Here is a 20,738-nt window from a genome sequence, read left to right as displayed (position 1 = left end):
TCTCTCCAAAGTGTAGAGGGAAAGCTGAAAAGCAAGGAGAAGGTAGAAAGGAAAGAAGGAAGAAAGAAAAAGACCAGAGGAAGTAAGAAACAAAGAAACAGACACCCTCCCCAAACCAAAAACTCATATGAAGATGGCTGCTATCAGGGTCTGAGTGGATTAAACTGTCTTTGGTCATTTATGCCCAACTGGCCACAAAATAAATAGATCAGGAATAGGAAGGGGTCCCATCCATTGGGCTACCCCTGGTAGTATTTACACCTAAGCTGAGTTAAAAGCAGCGTGGAGCCCCAAGCCCACCTCACCTGGATGGGAAGTGAAGGTCCAAGGCCAGAAACAAACAGAAACAGCTGCTCTGAGAAGGCACAGCCGTAGCCACAGAGGGGCCCCCTGCTCTCACCTCACACTGGGTTCCAGCAGGCCTGGCAATACTTCTGGAGCTTGGAGTCTGCGTAAGTAAGAACTAAGTCCAAACTCCACGAGGCTCTTGGATGTTGAAACGAGTCTTAACCAAATTCAGTGCCAAAAGAGAGTTTAGCAATTTCGAAACCCTAGGTGCACCACAGAGATCTGGACATTTTTCGGACAATGGCTCCAGCTACCACCACTGAGCCACCGCTCACTCTCAAACAGAGGCCACCGAGGAGCAGAAGCCGCAAGCTGGAAATGAGCCAGCGTTGTCCTTGGAAAAACAGCGCAGGATGCGACTAATCCCTCCAGCCCTTCCCTACACTCACTGCTTCCGGAGTTTTATGAGATTCCTTGTAACCTCCTTTTTAGAAAGGTAGATAAGCTCGCACTTTACCATTTTAATGAAAAGTGAAAGAAGGGCCTTCCCTGGTGGCCCAGTGGTTAAGATCCACCTTGCAATGTAGGGGAAAGTGGGTTCAATCCCTGGTCAGGGAACTAAGATTCTTCACATGTGCGTGCCCGACTCTTTGCAACCCAATGCACTATAGAGCCCACCAGGCTCCTCTGTCCATGGGGATTTTCCAGGCAAGAGCACTGGAGAGGGCTGCCATGCCCCTCTTGAGTGTGCTAGGATTTAGAAACTATGATTTAACCAGTACATGAATCCCAGTGTCTTATTATGCCCGTTCCAGTAATTTAAAATATGAAGTTCTGAAAGGATCAGTAACATGCCCAAGGTCACACTGACAAGTGGCAAGAACTTCCTCAAACCCCTTTTATCAAATGAGCTGATGAAAAGGAAATGAAGAGGCAAAGTTGGGATTCCAATTGGGTCTGTATGATCATCGAGCCTTCAGGTTCCCTGCCATGTGGGCCTCCTACACAGGACAGCCTTATCAGGTGAGCAAAACTTGTGGGGCATGAGAGACCTCCTTCAGGTGATGAAATTATACCCAGGCTGGAACTTCCCTCGGGGTCCCAGTGGTGAAGAAGCTGCCTTCCAATACAGGGGATGATTGCTGGTCCGGGAAGATCTCACATGCCATGGGGCAACTAGGCCTAAGCACCACAGCTACTGAGTCTGTGCTCTAGAGCCCGGGAGCCATAGCCACAGAGCCCACAGGCCCTAAAGCTCACAACCAGAGACGCCGCTGCAGTGAGAAGCCCACGTGCCGCACCTAGAGAGCAGCCCTTGCAGCAGTGAAGGCTGAGCACAGCCTTGTTTACAAAATAAATTAAAAACAAAAAAAACAGACACCTTATTAAAAGGTAACAGCCTGAGAATTTGTGGGGAACAGCCTGTGCAGACAGGCTGAGGCATGGCTGGAGCCCACAGCTCTGGCTAGCTCAGCTTTCGTCTTGGTGGGGAGATTTCCTGGGCTGGTCCCTCCCTGGGTCCTGCCTTAGTTTGGGCTTTGTCCTAGTTTTCTGAAATTAGCTAAAAGAAAGAACTCCAGAGCCCAAAAGAACCATGGGGTTGGCAAGACCAAACTCCTAGGAGGGGCATACCCATCCAGGGTCTTCGTTGAGCAGTGCTTGAGGACCGAGAGTACCTTTGCACAAACACTAAAAAAAGGTGAACGGCTCTCATCCAGAGTCAGAGGAGAGCAGGACGGCTAGATTCACGGCCGTGGTGTTCGGATGACTACTGAATCGCCACGACGCTTTTCATTCTCTGAGGGATGTCCAGTTAGATGACCAGGAGCTACATCGGCTGTGAATTTCCATCACATCTCTGTCTCACCAGTCTGCACACCAACTGCCTGGTGATGTCAGGAGTGGCTTCTTTCTACATTTGATAACTCCTGAACTGCGCCTCCCATTGAATAACCAGAAAAGGAGGGGTCTGACCTCACAGAACTCAGTCGTGACCCCAGGAGCCAGGAAAAAGACAACCTTCTTTAAAAAATAAAATTAAATAAATAAAAGATCCCACTCGTCGAGCAGCAGAGGGAACGACAGTATGCTAAGATCGACAGTGACAAAGTTCTCTCTACAGAAGAAGCCAGACTCCAAAGAGCATGTACCACTTTCGTTTACAGAGAGTTCAAAATGAGACAGAAGTTTCCTGAGGTGTTCGGAGTCAAGAGATGCTTGTCTCTGTGTGCGAAGGAGGCCATGATAACTGGAAGAAGCATGGAAGGGGCCGTGGGGGTGCTTGACAAGATTTCATTTTGATGCGTGTGCTGGGTACACACGTGGTATTCCTTCTATGATAATCCAAGTTGTACACTGCATGGTCTGTGTGATAGCGTGCATTTTATATGTGGATAAAAATGACAAACTGAAACCACATTACAGACAGGAAGGGCTTATACTCATGACCTTCTGCTTGTAGAATCCCATCTACATACAATGGGCTGGAGGCTTTTTAAAAAGCACAAATCCATAAGCCTATTTTCTCACCTTCAAATGGTTTCAAATGCAGTAAGATGGTTGGGGTATCACTGGGTATCACTGAATTTCAGGGCCTTCATGAAGCCTTTGCCTGCACTTGGCCAATCTCTGGATAAGCCAAATCCTGCCTGTGGGCCCACAAACAGAGAGACTAAGTCACCCCCAGGCCTCCCAGGTCTGACCCCGGGGAAAGCAGAGACAGGAGAGCAGGAAGTGAAGCAAGCTTCCCCAGATGATACGACTGACTGGCTGGTGGGTGAGCGGCCTTGGGATTCTCCGCTTGAGGACTATCACTCTTCTACTATATCTCATTCCACAGAGGCCAATTAATAAACGCTCTCCTTTGGGGAATGGAGAAAACGGAGCCCGGGGACGTCATGGGCCGCCCTCTGTATACAGAGCAGACAAAGGGGCTTGGGAGTTCCTCTCCAACAGGAAGTCATTTGTCTGGGAGAGCCAGGAAGGGGGTTGGGGGGGGGGTGGTGCTGAGTCTGCACTGCACACAGCCCAGTGTTTCCATGGAAATGACAGTCTCCTGGTCAAAGCACGGCTGTATACACGGACTCATTCCACTTCAAAAAAGAAAAAAAAAAGGAAAGAAATTTAAAGCCTCTAAATAGGGACCACACAACCCTGAATAATCGTGAAGTTCTTTCTCCACTGTCTTTTTTAGAAAGTAGCTAAAAATAAAGGCTTGACACTTGAAATAATGTAAGCAAGCAGTCACCCGCACGCACTGGGCCTTTCCCATATATGGCTGTGTTACCCTTCAGCCTTTGAAAAGGCCAAATGAAGAGATGGCCAACAACCAAAATAATCCTTCAGACGTTTGAAAACGAGGAGAAAGAAGTGGAAGAGTGGGTGACTGACAAACAATCGCCAGGCTCCATGGGGGTGAGTAACACTGAGAAGGATTAGTTGCCATAGTACTTGAAAAACACGGGCACGCATTTTGACACGGAACCCCTTCTATAAAGACTCTTTTTTGCCCTCTGGCCTCAGCACCAAGAAAACTACAACTGTGGTGATTTAACATCAAGGACTTCAAGACAGAAACTGGTGCGGGGCGTGACTGAAAATTTAATTAAGGCCCTTCTCAGCAGGAGATCTGCAAAGAAGGTGTGGGCACACCTCAAGGGCAGAGACGAGGAAGGCGACTGGGGAAGAGTGGCGAGGGTGGGCATTCACGTGAGCAGTGCCCAGCAGAGGTTGGCTCTGGAAGCTCGCTTCCTCGTCGTGGGGCTCACCGCAGGGTCTGCTGGGTCATACTTGAGGGGTTTCTGCAGAAAAGGTTAACCCATTCGCGCCACACAAACGCCCTCCTGAATGAGGGAGGCTGGAAAAGTCGCATTTGCGTGGTGTTTCATGGTTTTCAAAGCCTCATCATTTTAGACAATTCTGGACACGAGGTCCAGCACCTGGCGCGGACACGGAGGCTCGGGGAGGTGAATGACCTAGCGTGAGGCTGGGATGGGCGACTTGTTTAAGTGGCCCAGAATGTGACTTGAAGTGAAGGGAGAAGACGCCTGAGAGTCCCTTAGACTGCAAGGAGAGCAAACCAGTCAGTCCTAAAGAAAATCAACCCTGAATATTCACTGGAAGGACTGACGCTGAAGCTCCAATACTTTGGCCACCTGATGCAAAGAGCTGGCTCACTGGAAAAGACCCTGATGTTGAGAAAGATGGAGGGCAGGAGAAGGGGGCAACAGAGGATGAGATGATTCGCTAGCATCACATAATCAACGAACAAGAATCTGAGCAGACAGCTGGGGACAGCAGGGGGCAGAGGAGGTCAGTGTGCTGCAATCCATGGGGTCACAGAGAGTCAGACATGACTTCGTGACTGAACCCCACCTCCCAACCTGCAGGCCAGGGCCGCTTCCACTCAAAAAGCCTCTGCCACAGCCCTGGTCAGAGAGCCACGCTGAGGTTTGGATTTCGGCATACCTACTGCCTCTCTCTTATGAAAGTGGACAGGTAACTTCCTGTCTTCTGATGCAGACCCTCAACCAGAAAATGACAGGGCAGGTGTGGGGAGGCAGAGGGAGAGGTGAGTGAGGTTGGCACGTGTCACCCTGCTCTCTGCGCCCATCTGGGGGTCTGTCCTCACGGCCCCAGGCAGGACTGTCGGGCACGCACACTGCTGCCCTTGGAGACGGCCCTCCTGCCACAGAGCGAAATACACACGCGCACAGAGCTCAGAGCCATGACTTCCAGGCCAGAAAACCTCCAAAGCATGATCACAAACAATGGTGCAGAGGGAGCACAAACTTAGCCTTTCACTGTCGTTCACTCTCCACGGGATGGGCCTTCCTTAGGAAGCCTCAGATTCTGTTTCTGAAAAGATGTCCCACTTTTTGGTGGCACTGTGTACTTCTAATGGTCTCACTGTGCATGCCTGGAAAGGCTGCTCTTTGGCTAAAGGGCAGCATCATTACTGAGGGCTGTGATACTCTAGGCGCGGTCACCGAGACCTTTCTATACCCCACTTCTTATCTCTGCCGCTACCAGCTGAGGTCGGAGTTCCGGCCCACATTTTACAGATAGGAAAACTAAGGCTCCGAGTTTGGTGACATGGCCAAGGGAGGCCACCTTAATAACTGCAGGGCTGGGATTGACGCTGCTCTCTAGTTGGCTCCAGAGCCTGTTCGCTCTCATTCTACTCCACCCGGGAGCCCCGAGTCAACACGAGAAATGCTAAATCAAGACTGGATACTAGTGTTCATCCAGGGTTTCTTCTCATCACCATTCTACAGCCCGGGATCCCCTCCCGGTGCTCATAAAACACCGCCACTGAAATTCCAAGGAAGCAGGAGCGCCAGGAGGGTGGAAGAGAGGTGGGCTGGGAGGATGGCATGGTAAGGTGACCCCCAAATACTTCCCTGCTGCACCACCGGGAGGTGGCCTGGAGTTGACTTCATTTCCACTCACTCACCTGGTGAGGCACGAGGCCGAGGGACGTTGGTGGCTCATTCATGCGGTCATCACTGCTGCTGGCAATGGCGTAGCCCCTGAGAAAGGGAAACGGTGAGAGCTGCTCATTTCAGAGAAGTTTATGTTTAATTCCCGTGAAGATGATCGAGAGGAGGTCCGTGGAAGATTTATAAGGATAACCGAAACACCCTTTGCTAGGCAGCATAAGCCAGGGAAACAAAAAAACTAACTTTCCTGGGAGGAAGGTAGAAGAATAGTTAAAAAAAAAAAAAAAAAAAAAAAAAAGCTTGTGTTTTGAAGTTAGAAAGACCAGAGCTTGTGGCCACAGGCTACTTGCCGATAAATATTAATTCTCGTTGTCTGAAAGAGTCTTGTAAAACACCACAGCACATTGCTGACATTTTGAAACAGAAACCGTTTCGACCTTAACTTCTTGAGGTGATGTACTTGCTACTGATGGACGAAGGAGAAAGAAAAGTGAGGAATTAATGCGGCAGAACGGATGCGCTCCACCCCAAACCACAGGGTGGAGTCTCCTTACGTCACAGAAGACAGTGACCCGGGCCCTGGTTCTAGCCCGTGACGGCAACAAAGGTGGCCGAGCGGCCGGCGTGGGGCTGGTGTCAAGGACTCGCAGTCAGCTCTGAAAGATTTTATCCCAAATGCTTCCTGTCCGGGGGCCACAAGAGAACGCAGGTGCCAGGGAGATGACAAAGATGAGAGGAAGACAAAAAAGCTGCTTGTTTCCATTCAACTCAGAAGCAGGTATACTAGTTATGTATGCTACCGACACTACAGAGGCCGTCTTTCCAAGCACTCAGAACTCAGACTTACACAGTAAGTGGAATGCGCATGTCGATATCTAACAACTGGAAAAACAAACCTTTCAAAAATTCACTTCTTCCATGTCGGTATTACAAACAGCATATCTTAACAGAGTGCATAAAGACAGAGTTTGCAGCCAAACTGGGCTGAGCTAAATCCCAGCGTTACTGCTCACCAGCTATGTGAATTTCAGCAACATAGTTATCTTGGCTATACCTCTGTTTCCCCATCAAAAATGGGACAAAAAAAAGAAAGAAAGAAAGAAAGAAAATGGGACAGATAACAGTTCTTTCCTAATGTTTGCTATGAGGATTAAATGAACTACTATTTGTAACACGCTTAGAATAAAGCATAACACAATGTAAATACCATGTCAGTGTTGAAAATATATCAGATAAATCACAGTGTATCTGTCACACAGACAGATGTAAATGTGTTTGGCTTCAGTCTGACTTCCATACAACCTTGACACCACTGCCTCTAACAGATACTGAGAAACTCTTAAATGGTTGATTTTCTTCTTCTTTCCTTTGTTGTCTTTCCTTTCCTTTCCTCCTTCCCTTTTTTCTTTTTTTTTTACATTCAGTTCAGTTCACTTGCTCAGTCGTGTCCGACTCTTTGCGACCCCATGAATCGCAGCACGCCAGGCCTCCCTGTCCATCACCAACTCCTGGAGTTCACCCAAACCCATGTCCATTGAGTTGGTGAGCCATCCAATCATCTTATCCTCTGTCGTCCCCTTCTCCTCCTGCCCCCAATCCCTCCCAGCATCAGAGTCTTTTCCAATGAGTCAACTCTTCATATGAAGTGGTCAAAGTACTGGAGTTTCAGCTTCAGCATCATTCCCTCCAAAGAAATCCCAGGGCTGATCTCCTTCAGAATGGACTGGTTGGATCTCCTTGCAGTCCAAGGGACTCTCAAGAGTCTTCTCCAACACCACAGTTCAAAAGCATCAATTCTTCGGCACTCAGGTTTCCTCATAGTCCAACTCTCACATTCATACATGACCACAGGAAAAACCATAGCCTTGACTAGACAGACCTTTGTTGGCAAAGTAATGTCTCTGCTTTTGAATATACTATCTAGGTTGGTCATAACTTTTCTTCCGAGGAGTAAGCGTCTTTTAATTTCATAGCTGCAGTCACCATCTGCAGTGATTTTGGAGCCCAAAAAAATAAATCTGACACTGTTTTTAAATTAATTTTTGTCTCACTTTTATTTGCTAGAGGAAAGATGAATTACTTCTGTTGTTTGTAAGTCATAAAGGAAGATCTTCCTTGTTTGGAGAAGCAGGGTCTCTGGACCACAGCTGTGCTGGTTTCTGCATCCACGATGCAGTGAGCTGCACACAGAGCCTACCACGAGGCCCAAGGCCGAGTCGGAACAAAACACGCCAGCCTACTCCTTTCCTTCCTCTCACAAGCAAGCCTAATGCGGTAAGTGCTTAATACATCAAAAAGCTGAATAATCTGAAAACCATTTTTATAACTGGTGTGGCCTTGGTAGACTCGGTGGTTAGGACCAGCCCTCCCATTGAGAAGACAAGGCAAAGCCAGACTAAGTATAAAGAAAACCTGTGTTTGAAAGCATCGGAGAGTTCCCAAGGTAGGGGAGAATTACAGAGCCAAGGTACGTGGGAGGAGGGAAGCCCACAGAGGTAAGCCCACCTCCAAAAGCAGTGGCCACTGGATCAGAAGCTGAACAGTGATCCTGACTGACTCATGGGGCTGATGGTACAGTCTAGAGCTGAGGTCTGCCCATAGGGAGGAACCATGGAGAACATCCCAGGCTTCGAGTTGGGATCATGGCAGGGATACATCCTCAGACTAAGGGAGAGCCTGAAAACAGACAAGCTAACTGGATAAGATGGTCTAAGACGGCAGTCCACCTGGCCCAGCAGTTTGCAAGAAGGAAATGGAAGTCACAACATCTGTATAATTTTTCACATAACGGCCAGTACTCAGTCAAATAGCCAAGCAGATGCAAGAATTGAGGAAATTTCAATACTGATTGGATATGTGATAATATTAGGGAACTGCCTTTGTTTTTAAATGTAAAAACAGTGGAGATACATGCCAAATAGATACATTTTTATGACTGAAGTAGTATGTCTTGGATTTGCTTTAAAGCAAGTCAGTGGAAGAAGAAAAAACATGGACAGTGGTATAGATAAATGATGACCGGTCATGTGTTGGTAATTACTGAAAATGGATGGTGCATACAAAGGAGTTTTTATATATACACAAATGGCTTGTGTGTATGTATACACATAACATGTATCTTTTTTATATATGTTTTATTTTTCCATAATAAAAAGGCTTTGTTTAAAAAAAAACAGGTATATGAGGAGATAAAAACAATAGACAAGAGGAACACACTCATTAGAGATCTCACATTAATGGGCATATCTGATAAAAATTAAAAGGAAAACATGATTAAGTGTTTTCAAAGAATTTAAAAAAATCACAATTTCAGCAGAGAACAGAAAATGTGTAAAATAAGATCAAATTATTTCTAGAAATTCTAGAACTGAAACATATAATAATGAAATTTAAAACTCAGTGGACAGTTTAACAAATAGACATAGAAGAAGAGAGAATCAGTAAACTGGAAGATAAGCCAAAAAGCAAACAGCCAGACTGAAGCAAGGAAAGACATAATGACGGAAAACACAGAAAAGAGCATTATCGGATTTTAACATACAGCTGGAGACTCAAAAGGAAAGAATCAAAGCAGAGGCAGAAGCAAGGCTTTAGGAGACAATGGAGGAAAATTTTCCACCGTGAGTGAAAAACATCAAGCTGTGGATTCAAGAGGCACTAGAAAGCACAATCAGAAAAAACACAGAAATAGGTATATAATAATAAATACAGAATTAGGTAAATATTTCCAAATCCTGAAAACCAAAGACAGTGAGAAAATCATAGAAGCAACTGAGGACAGGGGAAGGGGGAGAAAATCCAACTGTACCAAAGGGGAAGCAATGAAATCAGCACCTTGCTCCTCAACAAGGATAACGGCAGCCAGAGACACAGGATTACGTTCTCAACATGCTAAAAGACAAGTTATGACCAACCTACACAGCATATTCAAAAGCAGAGACATTACTTTGCCAACAAAGGTCCATCTAGTCAAGGCTATGGTTTTTCCAGTGGTTATGTATGGACTGTGAAGAAAGCTGAGCACCAAAGAATTGATACTTTTGAACTGTGGTGTTGGAGAAGGCTCTTGAGAGTCCCTTGGACTGCAAGGAGATCCAACCAGTCCATCCTAAAGGAGATCAGTCCTGAGCGTTCATTGGATGGACTAATGTTGAAGCTGAAACTCCAATACTTTGGTCACCTGACGCGAAGAACTAACTCACTGAAAAAAAACCCTGATGCTGGGAAAGATTGAGGGGAGGAGGAGAAGGGGACGACAGAGGATGAGATGGTTGGATGGCATCACCAACTCAATGGACATGAGTTTGAGTAAAGTTCACGAGTTGGTGATGGACAGGGAGGCCTGGTGTGCTGCAGTCCACGGGGTCACAAAGAGTCGGACATGACTGAGTGACTGAACTGAACTGAACCGGTCTAGAATTCTGTACATGGCAAAAATATTTTTCAGCATAAAGATAAAACAAAGGCATTTTTAGACAAACAAAAATTAAAACATCTTTGTCACTGGCATTTCTAAAGGGTATTCTCTCAGCAGAAAGAAAATGACCTAGGATGGAAGCTCAAGGACATAGAAAGAAAAGTTTAAAAATGGAAAATAATAGCAAAATTAAATGAATCCAACTATGTAACAATAACAGTATCTTCTAGTGTTTAAATATATACAGAATATAAACTCATTTTTAAATGAGTGTGTAGACACTGCTGGGTGCCTGCCCAATGTCCATTCTCCTTTCCTATCTTGTCACAGTTTCATTCAGAGACAATGTGCCCAGCTGAAGAGCCACATTTGTCTGTCTTCTTTGCAGTTATAAGGGCAAGATCAAGTTATACACGAGTTTTAGAATCAATGCATAAGTGTTCCTGGAGAGCCATTTAAAGGGGGTCAGCCTCGGGGACTCCCCTGGAGGCCCAGTGGTTAAGACTCCATGCTTCCACTGCAGGAGGCACAGGTTCAATCCCTGGTTAGGAACTAAGATCCCACATGCTGCAGAACATGGCCAAAAAGGCAGGGTGGCAGTGGGGAGCCTCGGTTGAACACAGCTCGCATCCTTTGGTCATTCCTTTCCTCTTAACTGTGACACAGAAGCAGCCCTGAGGGCAGAGCTCTCATCCTGTGGCCACGGCAGGACAAGCACAGGGAAGAAAGCCAAGAGTGGCCGAGTGCACGGTAAAGAGACACAGTCTCCGACGGTACATGGGAAGCCCTGTCTTGGTGCTTGCTTCTGAGCTTCTTGCTGCATGAGAAAAATAAAGCCTCGCCTCCATCTGACTAAGTCACTGAAGACAGATCTGTTACATACAGCCAAATCCAACTTCTATCATACGTGATTCACGTATTGCCTTTCAAATGCTTAGAGCTAAGAAGATCAAAATTAATATATTAACAGAATGAAAGCAGAAGGTCCTAAAGCCCCTGTGAAAGTTTTTATCCTTCCTTATCATCAATTACCAAACAACCCTAGGAGAGTTCAGTTCTACAAGGACGCAGAGACACAGCTCCAAAGATCACATGACAAGTTTACCAACCGAAAGGATCAAACCAGGTTTTTTTTAAAATCTTGCTTTTTGAGAGTGGAAAGGACAATACAATTCTCAGAAAAAGTCAGACTGAGAAAAGGCCAAGGGAGATACAGAAGCTGTCTCTGTTTCAACAGCCATCTCTAAACGGGAAACTCACCCTTCTGGATGCTGCAGAACGGAGACCATCAGCTCCACTGCCAGGGCTCCGGCGATCGTGGCTAGTCCCGGGCGACTCACAGTGCACTGCTGGTCCAAGGTCCGGTCTCTGGTTGACTACGGAGAAACAGTCATGGACGTGAATGCAAAGTTCTGTTCCCTGCAAGGCGAGCTGTCAGGAGCATGCAACTCCTCCACGATAAAGCTCCATCACACAGCCAGATGCTCACTGTTGGCAGAGATCAGTCAGCCTCACATAATACCATGTCTTGTGAGTACCAAGAAAAACAAAATATACCTGTTAAGTAACGAAATGAGGTAATACTCTAAAAACCCTCGAGCGCCCTGTAGACACTGGTGAGTGGGGCACAGCTGTTTACAGTCGATGATGCCAAGCAAGGCTCACGAGGGATAATGCCACCGCCCCAAATGAGACGATTTTTCTCTTTGTTAAAAGACAATATTTTAAACAGTCTTAAAGGAAAAAGCTAGGTCTCTTTGCCCTAGTGGGCAAGATGGCTGTAGGAGATACTTGGAACAACAAAGAAATCTACTTACATCCCCTGGGGCCACCACGTCGTTGCAGAAGTAGCAGCCAAGTTTGTAGCCAGGAATGTTGGCAAACAGCGATGAGCTCAGGAGGTCGGCAGACGCCATGGGGTAGCTGGGACACAAGTCCCCGGCCCCCTGATGCCTGGGCTTCTTCAGGCCGTGTCTCATGACAACGAAGGTGTCAAATCCCAAGGCAGCGTTGATGACCAGCTGTGAGTTCCAAGGAATAAAGACCGGAGTTAAGAGACACTTACATTTTAGGCCATGGCTAACTCCATATTGGGTCAACTTAAAAAATCTGTTTTGTAATATGTGTTTGTGTTCGACTGTAATTAGATTCTATAAGCTAATGTTGGTACTCGACCCTGAATATTCATTGGAAGGACTGATGCTGAAGCTCCAATACTTGGGCCACCTGATGTGACGAGCCGACTCATCAGAAAAGACCCTGATGCTGAGAAAGACTGAGGGCAGGAGGTGAAGGGGGTGACAGAGGATGAGATGGTTGGATAGCACCGCTGACTCAGTGGACACGAATCTGAGCAAATTCTGGGAGACAGTGATAGACAGGGGAGCCTGGCATCATGCAGTCCATGTGGTCACGAAGAGTTAGACACAGCTTAGGAACTCAACAACAACGCTGGGAGCAGCTACCCAGGACTGAGGGCTTACTAAGTGCGAAAGACTTGACAAGAGGTTAACATAGATTCTCTCTCTCGGTTTTATTTAAAACTCCCAGCAAACATTTCTTATTTATAGAAGAAGATGCTGAAAGTCAGAAAGGTTATTTCTACAACTTGCCCAAGGTTACTTAGCTGGTAAGAGGGAAGGTATATAAAACTAAGTCTCCAGCATTCTCAAAGCCCTTCTTTGCAGCATTATGCTGTTGCTTGTCGTTTCTACAGAGAATTTTTTCATAAGTCTCATATTTTTCACTTTATATAATTCACCCTTCACACAGGTTGTCAAGGAAAGCTTCTTTTCATTTATAATAACTTCTGTTAGTCATAAATTGACTCATTCTCCCAAATGTCTGTTTACATAGAACACTGAAAAAATCAAAGAAAACTACACTGGAAAAGAAGACAAAAAATCACTCAGAATCTCATAGCCCCAACAATTATAATAATAGTTCGAGGTGTTTATTATTTTCTCTCTTGCCCATCCCCCTCCTTTCTTTCTCCCTTTCTCTTGCCACCCCCATTCTTTGATAAACAGACATGGATATCTTCATATACATAAACATGATTGACGTAAGATATATATCTATATCTTATTTAACTACGTAGTATTTTCCATCATATTAAAATTCTTTGACACCATAACCGGGAGCGGTTACATACTATTCTGTCCTGTGTACGCACCCTGACTTGCTGAACCATTCATTCTTTCGGCCCTTTAAGCTGTCACTGGCCCAACCGTGGTGAATGAGCCGGAGTCTGCGTCCTGTGGGAGCTCACATTCCACTGTGAGCAGAGTGGCCCCGCCAGTGCACGGGGCTCACAGGGTAACATCTGGGTTGCATGATGGTGCGTGAGGTGGCTGGTCTGCGGAGGAAGCCCTTGGCTTCGGGTCAGCAGGCCACACAAAGACCCCTCCGCTCCGGAGGTGGGGGTGGACTGGGGGCGCACTCCACCCTGGGAGATGGGGCCCATGCTCTACCTTTCTCTTGCTCGCGGCGATGACGGCAGGCAGCCACCGGCTCTCCCGGGTGTCCATCAACAGGAAGATGACGTCGTGGCCGTCGATGAGCTGCTCCAGTTGTTCCACGTCCCTGCGGGCCTGCTCCAGGGTGACGCTGGAGAAGTTCACGGGGTGCCCCGGCATGGGGATGCTCATGTTGAACCCTCTGGCGTTCTGGGGACACACCCAGAGAGGGGGGGCTTCTGAGGCAAAGGGATGGGTGGGATCTCAGAGCCTGCAACTCCCCATCACCTTGAGCACGTGGGGTCACTTACAACCTGACATCTCCCCATCATGACCATGCTGCCTCAGCCTTCTGCCAGCTGAGCTCTCCACCTTCTTCACCTCTGCGACCCAGACCACCTGTCCTGGCATCTCGGGTCCCTAAGGCTGGACAGGGCAGCAGAGACACGGATCTAGCTCCAAAGTGGCAGGGGGTGGGAGGGAGGCACTTTCCCTGTGGACAAAACGAACACTGGACAGAACTGTGTACCTTCGGCTTTTTCCTACAACCTGGGGCCAAGGAATGTCATCACAATGCTCTCGGCTTCCCCAAGGCCCTCGGTCCAGCCGGGCTGTCTCTCCACTTGTCCCCACATTGCCTTTCACTCTGCTTTTTAGTGTGGAACACCTCTAAACGAGATGTTACAACAGAAATAATTTAACAAATTCACCTTAAGATTAGGATGGCTCAGAGTCTTGCCTTAATTTTCACAGGGGCTATATGCATTAAAAACGAACAAAACCCTCAAAACTGAAGAACTCTCCTTGCTGACTAACCAGAAAACTAGACTTAGGAATGTATAGATATTAGTCTGGTGGGGGTGCTGGGCAACAGCAGAGTGTTGTGCTGAAGTGAAGCTTCATTTCCTGTCCAAAAGCAGGAGCTGCCCAGTGACCCGGGTTCTCACGACTCAGGACTTTTCATGGAGCCTTTAGAAGAGCTCTGTAACTTACCTTTCGTCCCCTGCTGGCTCCACAATGTGCTGGCAGATGAACTGTGAGTCACATATGCATGCCAGTGAAGCCAGGTACACTGACTTTCCCCAGAAAAGAAAGAGTTCTAGAATCACAAACTCCACCCTCAATCCCCTGCATAGCACCTGCCACAGGGAAGCGTGTAAAACACCAGCTTTTTTATTTGTCAAAACCCCTCACATACTGCAAAAACGGCTCAGGGGACACAGCAGTAGGTCCCTTTACAAAGTAAAATCTATTCTGTAAATGGATGTTATTTTCTTCGTTAAACCTAATATCTGGAATTCAAGAAAGGCACAGTAGTAATAACAGCAAAAATTTCAAGAAGAGTTGGGCAGGGGGGAAAAAAAGGTTGCAGGAAAAGATGCCAGGCAGAAAGGACTTCAGTAAGAAGGAAGGTTCAAAACAAGTCCATTTTAACGAGGACACCAAAAAGATACCTCTCAGGACCTCATAATTCACTCACTCATTCATTCATTAAGTACCGTGTATCTGCTGCATACATAATACTGTAATGAACAGTAAGAAAAGCAACAACCACCATAATAACAACAACAATACCTTACTGTCGTATTTGCAATTGATGTGTTTTAAATGATGGTTGCTCAATCCACAAAATTATTGCCTGGGAATTTTAATGACACCAAGATTAAAGCGTAATTACTCAACCTCAATTCTGACCTTCTGAATAACTCAGACCCTCACCCCATCTCCGTGGCTAACCTGAATGAATCTCTGCTTGCTGCAGCTCCAGCCATCGAGCCTGCAGAGGCACACTGGCTCCCGGCCCACCACTGAGGCCACGAGTCTGAGGCTGCAATTCAGCGAGCTGCAGCACGGTACTTTTCAGGCCTGGCTGCACATCAGAACCACCTAGAGAGCTGTCTAGATTCCTAACGCCCAGCTTCTTCCCTGGACCACTTCAACTGGAGTCTCCGAGAGCGGGCCCAGGGATGGATATTTTCCAAAACTCTCCAGATGACTAAAACGTGCAGCCAGGGCGAGCAATCATTTACAGCAAGTGAAGTACACGGACGGACCTCGGGGGTCCAGTTTGATGTGTTCTGACAAGCTGCAGATTAACCCCCGCACACGCCCCTCAAGGCATCTACTATTATCCGAGGCAATGCTCTCATACCCTTTCGCAGGCAGTCCCCAGGACCTCTACCCCCAGACTGTGAGAGCTGTGGCTGCCCCTCCCCCTCCCACCCTTCAGCACTGTCGGTTTTCTAATTTTAGTCATCTCGGTGCGTGTGCAGGGATACGTCCGCATGGGCCTGATTCACACCCTATGATGACGACTGACGGTGCTGAGCATGACATGTGTTCCCTGGCCACGCACGGACCTTCCCTAGGAAGCCATGCTGGCCCAACCCTTCAGTTCCTTAAAAAAAAAAAAAGGTTAGCCTGTCTTATTACTGGTTGGCAAAAATTGTTCACGTATCCTGGATATAGGCTTTTGCCAAATACATGTCCTGTGAGTAGTTCTAGTTTGGGCCAGCCTTTGTGTTCTCTTATTGGCATCTTTCGAGACGCAGAAATTTTGAATTTCGAGGAAGTCCTGTTCACCCATTTTCTCACTTATGCTCCGTATTTCCGTGGCTCTAGGAGTCTCTGCCACCACAGGATCACCAGGCTGTTCTCTTCCAGAAGCGCCTAATTCCAGCTTTCATGTTCAGCTCTGTGGCCTCACTGGGGTGTCACCCACGGGCTCAGAGTGGCCATGAGGTCTCTCCCTTCTGGATGGCTGGGACTCCGGTGCCTTGCAGCCTGCAGGGGCTCTGGAACCTCATTCTGCCCACAGCAGACTCACGGTGCTTCCTGCCCAGATTACGGAGTGCTGCCCTGAGAACGTACAAAGCCTCAAGGTGCTGCTGCCCAGACACTCTTCTGGAATGCCTTCCCTGCACGACTCCCACAGGCCTGATACTCTGTCCTCAAGTTTCAGCTGCTTGGCTGCTCTGAATTCTCATCTGTTTCCTCAGCTCATCGAGACCAACAATACCTCCTTGGGCTCCCCGTGGGCTCTGACACGAGCTAAAAAGTGCCTCCGTGCAACAAACTGGGACAAACACTTTCTGAGCCCACAGTCTCTCACTGGCTGCTGGCCAGCATCTGCTGAGTCACTTTACACAACGTACCTGGGTGCAAAACCGGTAGATGCACCATGGCAGGAGAGCCAGTCCATCAGTCACTCATCAGGGTTGCAAACAGATGTCCAGAGACGGGCTTTAAAACCCTCAGTGTGGCTCTATAACCCTACATTTTATTGCCTCACCTTTGGGGGGGGGAATGGAAACCTCAGGTGGTTATTTGATTGATTCAAGCTCAGTTGTTTTCCTACTCAATGAATTCAACCCCAGGATCACACATATTATTTGTGGCTGAGCCGTTCTTTTCAGGTCTTCTTCACTCAGACTAGCCTCCTGTCCAGGGTCTGGTATAAGGAGGGTGATGAGCTAGTCTCTGTTGAATGAAAAACTACACTAAATTGAACATGCAAAGAGAATCACGTAAGCCTGGCTAGCCAATAAATGAAACGGCTTCACAAGTTCTTTTCACAAATTTGATGCATTGCCCTAGAACTTAGGTGGGTTCAGCATTATCTACTATTTTCTAAACTTAATTATTTTGGGCTGTGCTGGGTCTTGCTGCTGCACGGGTGTTTCTCTGGCTGCAGCGAGCAGGGGCTGCTCTCCGTTTTGGTGTGTGGGCTTCTCTTAGGACAAGGCACCAGGGCTGGGGCACATGGGCTCAGCAGTCACGGTGCAGGGGCTTAGCTGCTTCACGGCATGTAGGATCTTCCCAGACCAGGGATCCAACCCGTGCCCCTTGCTTTGGCAGGCGGATTCTTCACCACTGAGCCACCAGGAAAGCCCCTGTGTTACCTATTATTCCTTATAAGACATGAGGGGTAAAAGTATACGAGACCAGGCTCCCCACAGTAAGGACTGCATAATCCAATAGGGAAAATGCAGTAGCGTGACATAGGTGCTGGGGAACAGGCTTGATCCTGGTGGGCTGATGCTTTCAAGAAAAGGGGAACCTGAACTCTAAGGCCCAGCATGACCTGGCCCTTGCTGATGCCCTAGCTCCAAGTCTGTCTTTCTTGACCCCGCGCCACAGCCAGCCCGACTTCCTTTCTGTCCACAGGGGTAGAGGCTGCATCCTACCTCAGCGTCTGCACAGGCCGCTCTGTCCACCCTGGTCTAGCTAACTCTCTCCCGCGTTTCAGGGCTTAGCTTCCTCAAGGAAGTCTGTTCTAGGTCAGGTGTACCTGCTAAACATTCCCACAGCCCCTGAGCTCCTGCTTTGCGCACTTACTGCAAGTGCAGCCATTCATGAAGTTAGTTTACTGGCCACATCCCCTACTAGACTCAGCTCCAGGCGAGGAAGGGGGAAGTTCATCTGCCTTGGTCCCCAGCCCTTACCACAGAGCAGGCCTTAAATAAACGCACGATGAATGAGTAAGCCATAGGATAACCGAACAAATAAAACAGGGGGAACTGCACTGGGTCACAGACCACGGCTAGGATTTGGGTGAGCAAAAATCTCAGGCAGAGCTCAGATTCTAAGCCAGGTCTGTCTCCGGTGAGAGAATGGATTATTCTTCCTGACTATGCACTGCCCACCTCTAAGAGAATTACGTGTCCATGCCCTTGGCCACGTGGCTTTGCAGGACCTCCCACCAGGTAGGCAGTGCATCCAGACCAACCCCACTGACTTGGGGCATGGCCCTGTGACCTGCTCTGGTCCAGTAGAGGACACTGCTGAGACTTTAAGAGACACAGGAAGTACTGGTAGCCTGACCCACTCCTTTACACTTCCACCTTCCATCATAAGGAGAGCAGGACCAGCTCAGCATTGCTCCCGGAGCCTAGACTCAGACAGCATGACACACAGAGCAGACGAACAGGACTCAAAGCCAGAGTCCGGTCCAGCCCAGCCACTAAGTCCCGGCGAGCCCGCAGACCTGTGAGCGTGAAATCAGTGTTCGTGATCGTAAGCCACTTGGACGCTGGGAGTGTGTGATGTGGAATGTTGTCACCGCAGAAACGTAACTAAGAGGCCTCCTCAGCGACAGGGTGTGACTTGTTCTTCTCTCTTTTGTCATCCAGCACCCAGCTGGGTACAGAGGGCTCAGTTAGTCCCACTGAATTAAACCCAAGAGATGACATTCTTCTGGTGAAACGGACTAAACGGTCAAAATCACTTTTAAAGCAAAGGCTGAGAATGAGTGAATCTAATGCTCAGTGACTAAAGAGAGAAACCCTAAGAAAGCAGGCTTCTTTTTTCTTTTTTTTCTATTTTTAAGCCAGGGCTGAGAGCCTCTTGTGGTACTTTCAGTAGAAGCAGATGCTTTGGGGGCAACTGAGCTAACCTCTGTCACACAAATCGACGAGGCATGCAAGACACAGAATGTCTTCTGCTGGATAATCTCAAGAACACGGCCAGATGTTGAACCAGATGAGCTGAACAACTTGCCTCTCACTGTTTTCAAAGTGCATGATGGATGTCAAGAACAAGTAGCAGCCAGAGTGAAAGGCTCAGTGCTTCGCCAGATCTTCCTTGTGCAGACTATTTAATTTCATAAACCTGTACTAACCATCAGGAATCCTGGCCATGAGGGAGGTAATATCCTACAGTGGATCCAATATCCAAAGAGGATAAACCCTTTGGAACAAGGCAGTATCTAAAGCTATGCAGACCCCCAAATCCCTCAACTCAGGGCTTTGTATCTTATGAAACATTTTTGTCATATAGTCTCCATGGTGGTTTCACAGTAATATATGAGGGGTTTATTTGTTCTTAAAATCCCCATTTCTGAGGTGAGCAAAGAGGTTCCTGAAGAAACACACGATGGGGCCCTGGCAGTAAGTGACCAATGGCTGAGTCTGTTCCCTCCATCCCGTGGGGCCTCTTTCCCACATGATTAACACTTAAACACTGACAGGCCAGGCAAAAAGCCCTGACCTTCTCAGCACCCAGCACCAACGTACCACTCCAGGGAATATCTTCTGCAGCCGGTCCGCTGCCGCCAGGGCCTTGGGCTTCCCACCCCCCAGGCAATCTTCAAATTCATACAGAGGCTGCCTCACAGGGTTGGAGTAGGAGATCTTGGCATTGTCCACGAACGTGATGTGTCTGACGCCCCAACCCTGCACGGAAAAACAGGAGATTATGGTGGGTTTCTGATGAACATTTCACAGGCTGTCTCTCTGGAAATCTCTGAAAGGGGTTTGGCTTTGGGGCAGCTTGGGAACCTGAAAACACAGGAAACGCGGGAAATTGAATTGTGCAGAGTCCATGTTTGACAGATAGAATGTCAACTTCCTTTAAAAGACGAAATAATTATACACCCGGTGCCTTGCTTCCTACAGCAATGAGACTAAGACATATGTCACTGCTGGTCTGACTAATACTTCACTATTTTTGACAGTGGCACCAGAGGAAGCTTAGGAAGGTGAGTCCCTGCTGCTGTCTTCAGAGGACTGGGAAGGGCCACCCAGTGACCTCGCTTTCTCTGAATGAGTCAGTGGGCATACGTAACAGCGCATCCCAAAATTCACTCAAAGCCTGAAATAGCTCCATGCATTAATAAAAGTGACTTATAAGTTATTTCCAATTGTATAACACCATAGAAGATTCTGTACTATTTCTCAATGAGGCAAAGCCCTTATGAATATTCTGGAATGTAGGGGACAGCTCTACGTTCTCAGAAATAGCTTTCATGACTTCATCCATTTCAATTACATCTCAGAACTGAACAATTTTAAAGTTAGATAGGCTCCCTAAAATCTTTAGCTCCATTACTTTATTTTACAGATTCAGAAACCGAAGCCCAGAAAAGATACGTGACTCAGCGTGGGTCATAAATCTGGTTAATGGTGAGGAGGAAATGAGATGCCCAGGGTGGAGGAAAAGAAGATGCCTCCTTTCTGGGGGGTGAGGTGGGATGTGTGTATTTCAGCAAATCACAAAGAATGGCCTAAGAGAAGCCCTGCTAGGACTGACTGCAGAGTCTGACTAAGAGTCTGATCTCTGTCTTATTTCAATATCCTTCCATCAGTTCAGTTAGTTCAGTTGCTCAGTCGTGTCTGACTCTGCGACCCCCATGGA

At 47.5% G+C, this 20,738-nt stretch overlaps 1 protein-coding gene across 2 annotated transcripts in view; it reads right to left on the bottom strand.

The window, feature by feature from the left end:
• Positions 1-20,738, bottom strand: part of ATG7 (autophagy related 7) — a 241,062-nt gene that overhangs the window by 175,110 nt on the left and 45,214 nt on the right. For both annotated transcript variants that reach the window (XM_068982053.1, XM_068982054.1), the window contains exons 11-15: positions 19,619-19,777; positions 13,620-13,814; positions 11,964-12,167; positions 11,407-11,522; positions 5,744-5,819 (exon numbers count right to left, since the gene is read on the bottom strand). In XM_068982053.1, coding sequence (XP_068838154.1) covers positions 5,744-5,819; positions 11,407-11,522; positions 11,964-12,167; positions 13,620-13,814; positions 19,619-19,777 — 750 coding nt within the window. The remainder of the gene's footprint in view (positions 1-5,743; positions 5,820-11,406; positions 11,523-11,963; positions 12,168-13,619; positions 13,815-19,618; positions 19,778-20,738) is intronic.

The sequence above is a fragment of the Capricornis sumatraensis genome, chromosome 10 (genome assembly GCF_032405125.1).
Source record: "Capricornis sumatraensis isolate serow.1 chromosome 10, serow.2, whole genome shotgun sequence".
NCBI classification, from domain to species: domain Eukaryota; kingdom Metazoa; phylum Chordata; class Mammalia; order Artiodactyla; family Bovidae; genus Capricornis; species Capricornis sumatraensis.
The sequence above is the reverse complement of the archived record's forward strand: the minus strand, read 5'-3'. Positions and strand labels throughout refer to the sequence as shown.